Genomic DNA, 13,240 nt, shown 5'->3' with positions numbered 1-13,240 from the left:
GCACTGATGGAACTTGATTGAAGCTGTTCCTTTTCTCCATGGGGAATTGCCAATAATACAAACCGAGTGGATACACAAATGAGGCTGGGGAGGGGAGGGAGTTTGCAGCATCACCCAGGTGCCACCAAATTCACAGGAAAGCCTTTTCTTGGATGGAGCAGACTATTGCTGCCTTGGAGTTACGGCCTCCTGCCTGTGGCCCAGCAGAGCTCCCTTCACCCACACACTGTGTTTGCTCTTTGCCAGGTTCTCATTGCCTCTCACCTGCCCTCCTATGAGCTGAGGCACAACCAGGTGGAGTCCATCTTCCTCTCTGCTATCGATATGTACGGACATGAGTTCTGCCCTGAAAACCTGCAGGTATCTGCCAAACTCTTCTTGGTTCCCAGCTTCCTTCTCACTGAGCTCAAAGTTTCTGCTTTAAAAATATGTGGTCCCAAGTTCCTTGTGGCTTTAAAGTTTATCGGCCTAACTTTCCCCTTGTTTTGTTTCCATTACTACGCTGATGCTGTGTAATATGAAAACGTCCTGGTCCTTGTGGAACAGCAGGAAAAACAAGCAAATAGAACTTCAGCCTTTATCTTGCTCATTTGAGTTGTTTTTTCTTTGTGGTGTTGTTGTTTTGGCTTTTTGGCCTAATCCTGTTTGCAAGACAGGGCAAGTTCTATTCTAACACTTCATGTAATCTCTTCTAGAAACTCATTTTGTCAGAGACGTCCATCTTTGATGTGCTCCCTTTCTTCTTCTACCATGACAACCAGGTTGTGCGCATGGCAGCTTTAGAGGTAAGTTTTTGCCCACTGAAAAAACAAGTACTTATAATTTTAGTGTGTTTTAATTTTTAGCCAGTGTTACCCTGCAGGTCTGGGAGCTGTAGGTTGTGTGGGATCTGGCATAGCTGGAGTCTGGCATTTAACAGCTTTAACATTCAGAGCTGGCTGTAATTTTGGATGCAAATTATCTGAAGACTTGCTTGGGTGGAGGGATGGAAGGTGAAGCTGCTGTCAGAGAATGTGGTCGGCCCACCTTGTGGTTGTTTGCCACCAGAGTGGCCTTTCTCAAATAACAATATTCGAATTCTTCTAGTTGAATTAGATTTTTATCTTTGTATTCATCTGGAGGTAACTGTATTGTCTCCAGTATAGTTATGATCTCTCTTGATCTGTTCTTTGTCTTTTTCCTCTTCCTGCCTCCTTAACACACTCAGCTGATTGGGTTTCTCTTTCTCCAGGTGTACGTTCGAAGGGCGTACATTGCCTACGAGCTGAACAGCGTCCAGCACCGCCAGCTGAAGGACAACACCTGCGTGGTGGAGTTCCAGTTCATGCTGCCCACCTCCCACCCAAACAGGTCAGATCATGCATTCAGGTGCCTTTGGAGTTAGAGATTGATGAAGGACTGTGTTATTTTGGCACAGAAATCTCGCAGTAGAACTCAGAGAGAAGTGGATAATCCCAATGCACCAAATAAGCACAAATTTCTTAGGATAAAACCCTACATTACCCAGTTCTTTCTATTAAATTATTTAAATCCTCAGGAGCAATGGGCAGTAGTTCCAGCAATTTGGATTCAATTAAATACGATGCAGTTTTCACATGTGTTCCAATTTTTAGTTCAGCTCGTGTAGTAACTTCCCTCTACAAAATTGGTACTGGCAGAATCCTGAGCGTTCTGAAAGGTGCAGGTCCAGACAGTCAGAGAACAATTGGGATCTTTCCTCTTGCTGCATTGCTCCCTCACCAGCTTTTTGTAACTCTTTGTGGTTGGCTGTGCTTTCAAACCTGGCTTTATTGACAAGGTGATACCTTTTATAGCATGATAAGGATGAGCAGCCTTTCTTTGTTTGACTGAGGAGATGCAGATGTGCATTATGCAGAAGTATTAGAGTTGAAATACTATGGTTTTCAGTCAGTATTTTTCAGAATATATTTCTCATGAAGGCTGAATCCTGGAGTTACAACCAAAAGCACCAACTGTACCCTGCTCTGCCTTATGGAGGGGTCACAACTTGCAATGCATGCAGAGGGTATTTTAAGGAAAGCCTTGATTTTTTTTTTTTTTTCCTGAACTTCTCCACTATCTGTCAGGTCAGTTGTTCCCGGTTGGTCCCAATGGTCTTCCTCAGGAAGATGCTTTGGGCCGAATGTGGTTTGGTCGCGGGCTGTGGAGCGTGCTGGAGCCAAGGCGCAGTGATGCTCTATGGCCGCTGGGTGCCACTGTTGGTCTGCGCTGGGTGGCAGTGTGGTACGGGTGCTATTTTCCTCCTTTGTTTCCAAGCATCTTTTTCCTTATTTTATTTTTGGTAGGGCTGGGCGATGGGGTCCAGTCTCGCTTCATTGAGAATCCATCAGTACATTTTATGAAATGGTTTTCAGAATCTGGTTTGCTAGAAATGAATGGCTGTCCTCAACAGGCAGCACAAAACACTCATGATACAAATGGGACATGCATTTGGTCTCATCTGTTTCCTGCATCTCTAGAATTTTTGTAAATAATTGCATACTATTTTTAGTACTTCTTTATAATACTCCTCCCCTGCAGCCTCTCATTCTCTATTTCCTTTCTTTGCTAGTCTGTCACCTCTGCTTGCAGGCTGTGTGGCCTCCCATGCTGACCACTGTGCTGGTACTGTGTGCTAGAGTAGTTGGACAAGGTCAGCTGGGAGATGAGAATGTTCTGAAGCTGTGTGCTGCTTCTCAACAGTCAGCACCGCTGATGGTTGAGTGAAAATGCATTGCATTCCTTGTGCAGAGGCAAGCAGACTTTGGGGACAAATTCACTGCTGGCATAGGCAGGTTCTGTTCCTTCGAGTGCACCTCCATCTGTTGGTGCTGAATTTTGCTCCTGTTGCTTAATGCAGCTGTTTGCAGCGCATACTGCCTTGTGCAGCTATTGTGTGGCTGAAGTGCAACAGATAACTGGGTATGGATACCTGGGGAATTAAATTAGCATCGAATGTACAGATCTAAGCTATCCGTAGAGGCAGGCCTTATGTTCATCCTGGGACACAGAGTGATGAAATTTCCAAACTCTCTGCCATTGTCTTGCTTAAGTCTTCTTTGTTGTTTCTGACCATGTTCCAAGACCCTTGTATGTTCTTCTTTATCTTCTTTAGCATGGACTGATGGAGTAAGGGCCAAATCCCAATGCCAAAGTATCCCAGCTGAATAAATGTCCCTGTGACTCTGCAGGGTTGGGTTCCACAGGGCCCACAGACAGCATTCTTTCTCGGAGCTGTTTTTGTGTGATGCTACATATTTTCCAACACATGATCAGATAATTGTAAACCCTGGTCTCTTTTTTGACTGATTTCTGTTGCTTTTACTGGAGAAAATATTTATGCAGAGAAAACTGCAAACCAATAGGGTTATGGTGTACTTAAATTGTTTGCCATTAATACTTACCCCTGATATGCCTTTACTGAATTGCAACTGAAACAGTCTCAGCTGCTACTTCTGGTGGTCACAGGAGGCGCACAGACTTGGTATTTATGGCCACTGAATGATTGCCATCAGCTGCCCCCAGAAAGGCTTTACATGGAAACAGAGAGGGAAGAAAAACTGTTAATTCTGAAGAGCAAAATTGTGGAAATACAACCCACTCCTGGTGGGTTTTGTGAGCAGAAGCTGATTTAGGAATTATTTGTTTAAATTAATAGAAAACACCCTATGGTAAGAATCCCCACTGATCTTGATTGCAAGGGTAAGGCATAGGGAGAAAAACTTGTAATTGAAACCATAGAGGGCTGTATAGATCAAGCCCAGCATTTCTCCTTGCCCAATGCAAGCCAGACGAGGAGCACGGTGCAACCATCTGGTGCCTTTTGCAGTAAATGGAGCCTCCCAGCCCTCTCCAAGTAGAGAGCATCACACTAATTGGATCTGGAAGAAGTGATCCAAGGGCACCTCCGGGATGCAGCGAGCACTGCAGGCACGTGTCTGTGTGCAGAGCCACTTGTGTTCAGATCTCCTGCCTCTTTCTGTTGCCTCCAGCCCTGGTGAGAAAAGCTGTGAGAATGAAATGAGTCCTGATCTGAGATGCTCTCTGCTTCCCTTGTATTCAGTCTGCCCTGCTGAGATGGGAAACGGGTGGGATATTGCCTGGTGTTCAGAGGTTCAGCTTCCTTTGTGAGAATGGTGAGCTGGGTGACAGACACTGGAAGGCCTTTCTTAGATGTTCAGTGCACAAAACAGTGCTCGCCTGTTCTTGACTTAAAAACTCCCGTTCAAAGAAATATTGTGTCTCTGGGATAAGGAGAGAGGGAAGGAATTACTGTGCTTTTTCAACAGTGCTGTTGGTCCCATGTGCCACACACATGGCCTTGAAATGTTGTGGAGAATCTCGAACCAGGACAAGGCTGGGAGGTGGAAGCGATGGAAGGTTTTAGTGGTGCAGATTTCCTCTGGATACACTCCAAGCCACCGAAGACTTTAAGATTTGGTGATTGTCTTACTTAGCTTTAAAGCAAGCTTTACTTGGCAGCTCAAACCGGCTGCTGACTTTGGTTGTATTTGGAGTTGAGAGTGCACACAACTTAGCAAACGTGCATACAAGCAGATGCATTAGGTTTGTCTGAATCCCCTCCTGGAACTGCATTCTGTTGTCATTGATGCTTCTGGGAGTGGAATTTGAGTCTAGTTGTTGGTTGTCTTGTATTTCCAAGTGTCTCAGCATCAGGGAGTGGAATTTGAGTCTAGTTGTTGGTTGTCTTGTATTTCCAAGTGTCTCAGCATCAGTGTCTCAACTATTTTGTTCCTGTTTTTGCCCAGTATCTCCTTTTTTTTTGTGCTTGTGGATGTTTGTTGGCACCCTCCTTGGACTTTGGTGTTGCTGATTTCAAAGCTTAAGAGTGATGCATGTTCCTCCGGAGCTGTCTCTTGATGTTTTGTCATCTATGGAGTACTATGGTTGTTCTTTTTGTCAGCCTCTTCCTTAGCTTACAGCTTGAAACCATTTTGAAAGCCGAAAGTCAAATTTTACATTAATGTTTCCAAAATGGTTTTTACAGAGGAATCAAGAGCCCCAACTGGCGTCCACTTAGAGCAGTGTTAGAAGTACCTTCCCATTAGCTTGCCTCATCATTTTACAATGACACGGTCAGGAGACTGGAATTTCTAATAAAATGAACGTGTTTCCTGTGGGCTGCAATAGCTGCTGGAACAGCCTCTTGGTTCAGCCATTGCATTCCTTGTGTAGAATGAGCTGCTGTGCCGTGGGCCGAGCGCACAGCCCAAAATGTGCCATCAGCAGCCTGAGGTCCCCTCCGTGCTGCAGGAGAGCGGCTGCTGCTGGGAGGGAGGGGGGAATGATTCCAGGACACCTGTAAATCCCCACAGCCTCGTGCTGAGGGTTTGATGTTAATTAGACAGCAGGCAGCAGTAATGGGTTGCAGTTCCCTTGGCTTGGCTGTTTCAGAAAGGGCAAAATCTTCCAGCAGAGGAAAGAAGGGGCTGTTGAAGGGGCAGCAAACTGAATGGAACGATGATAATTTTATGCAAATTGGACTTCAGTAGCAGCTTCAGCTTGGCTGAATCACAGAGGGAGCAGAAGAATAAGGAAAGAAAGAGGGAGAGGAAAAACCCAATCAAAATGTATGGTTTGAGGCATGTTTCACAGCCTTCTGTTTAGATTCTTCTACAGAAATGAAGAAACATAAGAGGAGTGCCACTGGTCACAGCCAGTGGAATTGCTCTTTCTCCTGTGGTACTGCTGTTAATAACTACAAGTGGGTTATTCAGCCCACCTCTGCTGATTCCGCTTTGCTGCCTGATTTCAAAAGCTTCGCCCCGTGCTGGCACCTCCATCACAGCTTGCTGCAACCCGCGGTGCTTCGCATGCACGGCCAGCGCTGTCGGGGAAGGGGGGTGGCAGGGGGAAGGAATGGAAATTCACCCAGAAGGTGCAGGAAGGAGCTTGGGGGATTTTCCTTTGCTTGAGCAGAAGGAGTAATTGCAATGTGAGGGCATGCGGTGCTGCTTGCATGGGGCTGGGGTGCATTGGTGTGGAATCAGCCCCCCAGGTGTGGGGGTACTTTGTGAAGGTCGGGGTGAGGGGGTGGTGGGATGTCTCCTGGTCAAGCCCAGCTGCATGGCAGTGGTGCTGTGCCAGAGTTGTGCTCCTGCTGCTTCCCCTGCAAGCTTTGCAGCTGTGCTCATGGAGCTGTGGAGGTGTGATGCCTTACTGTAATGCTTTGCCCCAGGACCTGCCTGTGCTGCACACATCAGCCTGTTGGCTCTCAGTGCAGGATGGTGGCAGTGATAGCAGAGCTGGGATGCAGGAGGATTCCTGCAGCTGTGCCGCTGCGCTCCGCTCCTTCCTGGGATCTGTTTTATTGCTGTGATTCTTGCCATCATCTCTCCACCTCCATTCCAAGTGGTCTGGGAGTAGTTCCCAGAGCAGGGCAGCAGGATGCTCTCTTTGAGGCAGAAATGAGTGTCCGTTGTGCTGTTTGGTTGGTTTTCTTCTTTCAGTTTCCTGGAAGCATCCCAGGGAGCACTACATGAGTGCACCAGGTGTAGGAGCTGCCTGTTTTCTCCAGGTTGTTCTTTCCATCTGAAGGAGATCACATACAGCTTTCCCACTTCTTAGCAAGACAGAATAAAAGGCAAAAACACCTCCATCCCTGCGTCCCTTTCAGCCCTAGCAGCAGGCTCCCAGCACACTGTCTCTCCCTCAATCTCCAAATGGAGTTATTTAATTTTGTTATTAAGCAGGAAATAGTTTTGTTTTCTCCCATCCAGCTTAAGGAAATCAGGGGAAGTTTGGTGCCTCTGCCAGTAAAGCACCGAAGATGCAGCCTCGCAGTGAATATAATTCTTATGTACAAGATCTGGTTTTGAGCAGGACTGGGTACAGTGGGTGCATTGAGGGATGTGACCATGGAAGCATTGCGGTCACTGCCCACCAGGATTAAATGTCCAGCAGCCCAGGGCTGTGCCTGTGGCTGAGGGTGTTGGGAAGATCTGTGGTTTGATCTTCCCCAGGTTGCTGTATGGAGGGAAGGACAAATGTCCAGATATGCGCTCCCTGAAGCTTTGCTTTCGGCCTTTCCATGTTGCTGATCTCTGCACAAGCCTCTTGGGCACATGTGTGTTATTCTGATTTAATCTTTGCTATTTTGAGTGCCACATTGCAGCCGTTTCTGCATCTTGCATGGAGCGATTTGCTGCCTCATGCTCATGTGGATGTATGGGCAAAGTTCGACCACCTGGGGCTGCTGGAAGCTGTGCACCTCAGCTCCCTTTATCTCACACACATTGCTTAGCCGTGGTTTGCAGGCAGAAATGCAGAGTTGTGGGCTGATGTTATGAAAGGAACCACCTGAAGTTGGCCTCAAGTTCTGCTTGTTCCTTCTGGTGTTCGTGGCCTTAATGCTGCAAATGCCGAGTGTTCTGAGGTGTTTGTGTGCATCTGCTTTGTTGTGGGAGCTGGTGTGTGAGCTGCTGCTGACTGGGGAGGTTTGGCAATGAGGGTTCGGCTTTTCTTCCTGAACCTGTTGCAGTCTCCTTTTGGGATGCAGTTACTCTTTTGCAGCTGTGCTGTTGTTTGCTCTTCTGTCAGGTGGGACTGACCCCCGCTCTGATCTTTGAAGCTCCATTGGTGTGTGCACAGGGCTTGCAGCAGTGCCATAGGATGCAGTAGAAATGCAGGGTGCCTTACAAATGCAGCATGCTTTCCTGATACGTGTTATTTGCATGTCACGTGCATGGTCTGTGCTTACTCCTGTGGCAGTCGCAGCAAGCGAAGTCAGGTGGTGGGTGCCTCTTCAGGGTCTATGGAATTGAATTCTGCTTAATTTCTGCTGGACAAAATTGGGTTTGGTCAATTGAAAAGGTGTTGCTGGTCTGCGGCCCAGCTTGATGATAGTTCTTAATGATGGCTTTCACTAACCAATCTGTAACTAACTGTGGTTGTTTGATTACAGAGGGAACATCCCCACGCTAAACAGGTATGGTACTCATCATCTTTTAAAATTTGAACGGGAAGACTAGAAAGAAGTAGTCCAGTACTTCATGTTCTAACATGTTTTGTTGTAGTACCCTTCTCTTTGCTTCGGAAGCTCTCACACATAACTCTTCTCCCTCCCTTTTTCTCTCCCTTCGTCTAAAACATGTTTTCAGCTTTTCACCACCCTTTTTCAAAGCAGCTTTGCATGCAGCAATCTCAATTCAATCTGCTTGGTCACTCAGTCCACCCGCAGTGCAACATGCAGCTCCTGGTTGGGTCTCTCCTTTTGGGATGGGATCCCAGCTGGTACCTCTATGGGGTGTCACAGCGGAGCAGGGCTTTGCCTGGTGCTCATAGCACACCTGTTGCTGCTCTGGTTTCTTGCAACTAGCTTAGAATTTGTCGAGGCTGTCTCACCTCCCTCGTGCCATAGATGAATCTACATCTCAAACAGCTGACAGCATGTTTTGTTGTGTTCTGGATGCTAATTTTTCCTCCCGTGTCTCAGTTGAAAAGTATTTCTCGTTTTAAATAATACATGAAAAATGTCTGCTGTCTCTTTGTTTAGTTACTGTTCTGTGATATGTTTTGTATTGGTTGTAAGAAACGTACACCAAGGCATGTCCTGAAACATTTTTCTCTTTCAAAACGTGAATACTTATTATTTATTACAGCTTACATGCCTATTTAGGGAAAATAGTAAAAACGGGCTCAAAAGTCTCATGGCTCTTAATCAGAGATAAATTACAGAAACATTGACTTTATACCCAGAGAGCTATTAATCAAACAGATGATAGCTTAGAGTGGCTAGTGGTGTTCTTAGGGCTGTGTCACGGTGGCTTTCTGTGGGGAAGGACAGAGGAGTGAATGAAGCAGCAGTGTGAGGAATGCCCATCCTGCATATGAATGTTGGTGGGACCTCAGGAGATGGACGTCACTGTGGTGCTGTGCTGAATCAGTGCCTTCATTCCTGCCCTTATGGCACTACCTGGGGCGAATGGAACTTGACTTTGTTGATGCCTCCTAAGTCCCAAGGAGAGTGATGGGAGCATGGGCTGCCCAGAGCTGCAGGAGCCCATCCTGCATGGCACACAGCTGGGTCTGTAGTGTGCAGTGCAGAAGTGAGGAGTGTTGTTCCCCTTTACTCCAGAGAAGGTAAAACCTCATTCTAATGATGTTTAGTTGGTTGGAGTATTTGTGTTGACATGCGAGGAACTTCCTCTGCTAGTCTTGGCCATGACATCATGGAGCTTTAACAGCAACAAAAGCAAATAGACATAGAAGAAACAGATGAAAAAGCTCACTGCCCAAATTAACACAAACCATTTCACAACCAGTGTGTGCTGCCACAGCTGTTGGACTGTCTGAGAAGTCAGTGGTACTTCAATGTACCCAGGGTCATGCCCTCTCCAGGAAGAACACTGACCTTTGCAGTGAGCAGTTCTGCCCTAAATAGAAGTCCCTTACTTGGTGCCTTCCTCCAGGCTTTTGTAAATCTGTCCCGGTGCTGCTCCCTGAGATCAGAAATTGGCCCTGGATAAGTGCAGGCAGGAGCAGAAGAGGAGTGGCTGCTATTCCAACTGTAAAGTCAAAGACACATTTGGGGGGGAAAAATGTGTTCAGCTTTGCATACTCATAGTTCACCTGTCACCTCACTAACCTTAGGAAGTTCTGGGGGTTTATAACATTGTTTCCTGACTCTGTGCCTTGGAAGGATGTCCAGGTAAGAGCGTCAGTGGCAGCAGACGCATGCCAGCATTGCAGGGCCTTAGGAAACAGCAGCCCAGCAGCTTTGGCATGCTGAGAACCCAGCAGTCCTGCGGTGTTACTCGGAATAAACAGCTGTGTTGGGTGCTCAGAGCACATGCACACACAGGTGTTTGTCCTCTGGCGACCTTCTCCCCCTTATCCCTCCTGACTGTGCTTTTATTGAATTGCCATTTAGAATGTCCTTCTCTTCCAACCTCAATCACTACGGGATGGTCCACGTAGCCAGTGTGAGTGATGTGCTGCTGGACAACTCGTTCACTCCCCCGTGCCAGCGGATGGGTGGAATGGTCTCTTTCCGAACATTTGAAGATTTTGTCAGGTATGTGGGGAAAGTGATGGTTGTGTTCCTTGGTGGGCCCAAATGGAACTGTCTAGAAGCAGGCTCAAATTGAACAAACAAGCTCAGGATCAGCTTTTGGGGTGTCTGTTGGGATCCTCTCATCTGTCTCCTTGAGCTAATGGAAAGTTCCAGGCTGCTGCCAGAGCAGCGTGCAGCCAGGAGCAGCATCCAGAACTGCTGCTGGTTGCAGGTCATTTACTTCTGTGCTGATTTCCAATGCTCCTGTTCACAGGGGAGGGGGGATTCTTGGTGGTTTTGGACTAGACAAAAAAGACAGCAGAACTCGTAGCAGTTATGAGTGCCTGCAGCCTCATGTTCAGTGACATGCTAGAAGACCCAGGCTCTGCTCTGGTGGCAGCGTGGAGGAGATGCTCCCTCCTCATCTTTCAAGTTTCAGTCCTGCAAAGGGAATCAGTCCTTTTCTCTCGTCCCCTCTTAGCATTGTGATTTGTGGATTTCAGTGCTGCATGCCCTCAGTGAGCTACCAGCAGCTTGTTTATGACTAATACTTCTCTGGTGTATTTCAGAATCTTTGATGAAGTGATGAGTTGTTTCTGCGACTCTCCTCCCCAGAGCCCAACCTTCCCTGAAGCTGGCCATGCTTCCCTTTATGATGAAGACAAGGTACAGTAATTTTTTTTTCTCTGGAGGTTGCTCTCAGTTTGGAAATGGAAGATGTGTGGAATGCTGCAGTGACTGCAGGCTAGATACTTCTCACTTGTTCCAGCGCTGGAAGCAGGAGTTAAAAGCTTTATGTGTTTATGTATGTGTTTTGTTCGCTTTGTTTCCCAGCAGGTGAATGAAAGTAGGTGGCCATTTCCTGATTGTTCTAAAATTAAAGCTAAGTGTTCTACTCTCCATGTAAATTCAGATTGTTGCTTTTAGCATCAGCAGAATTCCTGGATTCATGGCAGTCTAACTGTGGGCTTGGGCACTGAGCAGGTTTCCACTTGCTTTACATCCTGACTCTTCTCTCTCTTCTGCCAGTTAGAACTCTTTTTATGAGGAGAAAGAGAGTTGAAGCCCTGACAGTTTTTGCATTGACATGGAGAACAGGTGCAGAGGAAGCAGATGGTTTGTAATTCTTAGTGACAGAAGAACTGCTGTCCCTGGCACCGCAGGTGCTCACTGCTCAGTTCTGCCTCCCAGCAGCTGGGAGCTCTGTTGCAATACAGTCTGTGTTCAGAACAGGGCTTGGTTTTAAACTTAGCTGTTGATGTTGTGTGTAAATACTGAGGCCTTGTTCCAGAGCATTGCCATCAACCTTAACATCCTCAGATCTTTCTCTTTCACTCCCTCTCACTTCACCAAGGGAAATTTCCATTTCATACTCAGTTTTTCAGAGTTAACCACAAGTTTTTGAGCACTACATTTGTAATTTCTCAAACTGCCAATATAATTAATGCTTCCACATTATTTCATTCTGTTGTGGATGTGAAAATGCACAATGTTTTGCTCTTACACTAAACTGGCTGAATACTATTACCTTTTGAGATGCCAAAGCCTTTTATGCCCTGCCTGCATTGAGTCTCATGAAGAGAGGCCCCAACCCTGCATTCATTTTGCATCCAAATGAGTCACGCTTGAGTTCACCAAGTCAGAACTGGATCCTCCAAATGAAGCTCCTGTTTGCTGTTGTGGATTTTATCTCTTCCTTCTGAGACTGTGAACTTGTGAGGCATCTTGGTCAAGGATTTCCCCTCTAGTTCTCCTTACTTGATAGCAAGCTCTGCTGAAGTCATTTGTTTCCTACAGGACCTGTGTTTAAGAGCTGTTGATCACAATTTATATATGTGGCACGTGTTCTTCAAATTGCAGGCCGCCCGTGAGGAGCCCATTCACATTCTTAATGTCGCTATTAAAACTGATGGGGACGTTGATGATGATGGGTTGGCAGCCATGTTCAGAGAGTTCACACAAAGCAAGGTAAGTCAGCTCAGTTCTGTCCCTCTCTGGAGCAGGATGATTGTTCAGGGCAGGCCTGTCTGCTTTGGGAAAAGTCACTGTGCTTCTCAGGTGTTTTTTCCAAAAGCAAATACATAAATGCAACAGTCACATCCTTAATTTATCCCACCTCAAATCCAACCGCTTCCATGTTTGGTTATCGCTACACCTTTCTGAAGCCTCCAGGGTGGACACTGAAAACCACACAGCTCGCATTTTTCTTTGCAGTACATGGTGCTCCATTCTAATCCTTCAGCTCGGGACATTTTTCAATTTTTGGTAGAGTAAAAGACCTTTGAAAAAAAATTCATCAGATGATGTTTTTTTGCACCAACTGGAATTGCTTTGGTGTGCTTTATTGCTCCATGAGATTCACTTCGGAGTATCAAGTATTAATTCTGTGCTCACTTTTGAGAGAGCAGCTGTTGGGGACAGCCTCCTCATTTCCTGTCTTTGCTTGTTTCCTGATGGACATGAAGAACTCAGGCTGGTTGGTATGAAAACTCTGCAACCTGCTGCATCCCTGCTACCTGCAGTGGCAGTGAGAGCACTGAGCAAGCAGTTTCTAACTTCACATCCCAACTTGAAAGTTAGTAATATATTCTGCAGAAAAGATGTTCCCAGATGGGACTGGTACCTGCTGGAATTCAGCAGCTTCCTGTCTCTTTAAGCAAAGGATATAATCAAATATAGAAATTAAAGCTAATTCTGCTTTTCATCTTCTTGATCATGCTCGAGGCGTTTTATGGGAGGGGATAAAAGGAAAGAAATTAAAAAATAAAAATAAAAAAAATTCCCAAACACATTAAACTATCAAATAGGTTGATCCAAATTGTCCAAATAATCTTCTAGTCCCAGCATGTTGTGTGTGTTTTTTCTAATAGAAATTAGGATCATATACTTGTAAATGACTTGTGGAGGAGATTGAGGCAGTCAGTGTAAATGGAGTTTCTCCAGGTGCTGATGGCTAATCGCTCTGTAATAGCTGTGGACTTGCTGTGAGACCCGCATTATTACGATGTAATCAGAATCCTGTTGCTATGCTGTTATTGTCTGCCACTTGTGGAATTTTAAAAGCAATAACAATTTTTGCTTTTTAAATCATGGAATTATTAAAGTTATTTTCTTCCTCTTGCCATGAATATAGTCGCTGATGCTCATTTTCAAAGGGCTTAACCTTAGTAAAACATTTCCGTCTGTGCTGAAAGGGGTTGTTTTGTTCCTGGACTAGCAGAGGTT

At 46.0% G+C, this 13,240-nt stretch overlaps 1 protein-coding gene across 7 annotated transcripts in view; it reads left to right on the top strand.

Moving 5' to 3' along the window:
• Positions 1–13,240, top strand: part of ACACA (acetyl-CoA carboxylase alpha) — a 105,462-nt gene that overhangs the window by 36,679 nt on the left and 55,543 nt on the right. For 5 of the 7 annotated variants that reach the window (XM_032448510.1, XM_032448512.1, XM_032448508.1 and 2 more), the window contains 7 exons: positions 247–360; positions 696–785; positions 1,232–1,350; positions 7,925–7,948; positions 9,893–10,036; positions 10,585–10,681; positions 11,876–11,983. In XM_032448510.1, coding sequence (XP_032304401.1) covers positions 247–360; positions 696–785; positions 1,232–1,350; positions 7,925–7,948; positions 9,893–10,036; positions 10,585–10,681; positions 11,876–11,983 — 696 coding nt within the window. The remainder of the gene's footprint in view (positions 1–246; positions 361–695; positions 786–1,231; positions 1,351–7,924; positions 7,949–9,892; positions 10,037–10,584; positions 10,682–11,875; positions 11,984–13,240) is intronic. The other 2 variants (XM_032448509.1, XM_032448507.1) reach the window with 1 other exon arrangement.

This window comes from Coturnix japonica, chromosome 19 (genome assembly GCF_001577835.2).
Source record: "Coturnix japonica isolate 7356 chromosome 19, Coturnix japonica 2.1, whole genome shotgun sequence".
NCBI classification, from domain to species: Eukaryota; Metazoa; Chordata; class Aves; order Galliformes; family Phasianidae; genus Coturnix; species Coturnix japonica.
The sequence above is the reverse complement of the archived record's forward strand: the minus strand, read 5'-3'. Positions and strand labels throughout refer to the sequence as shown.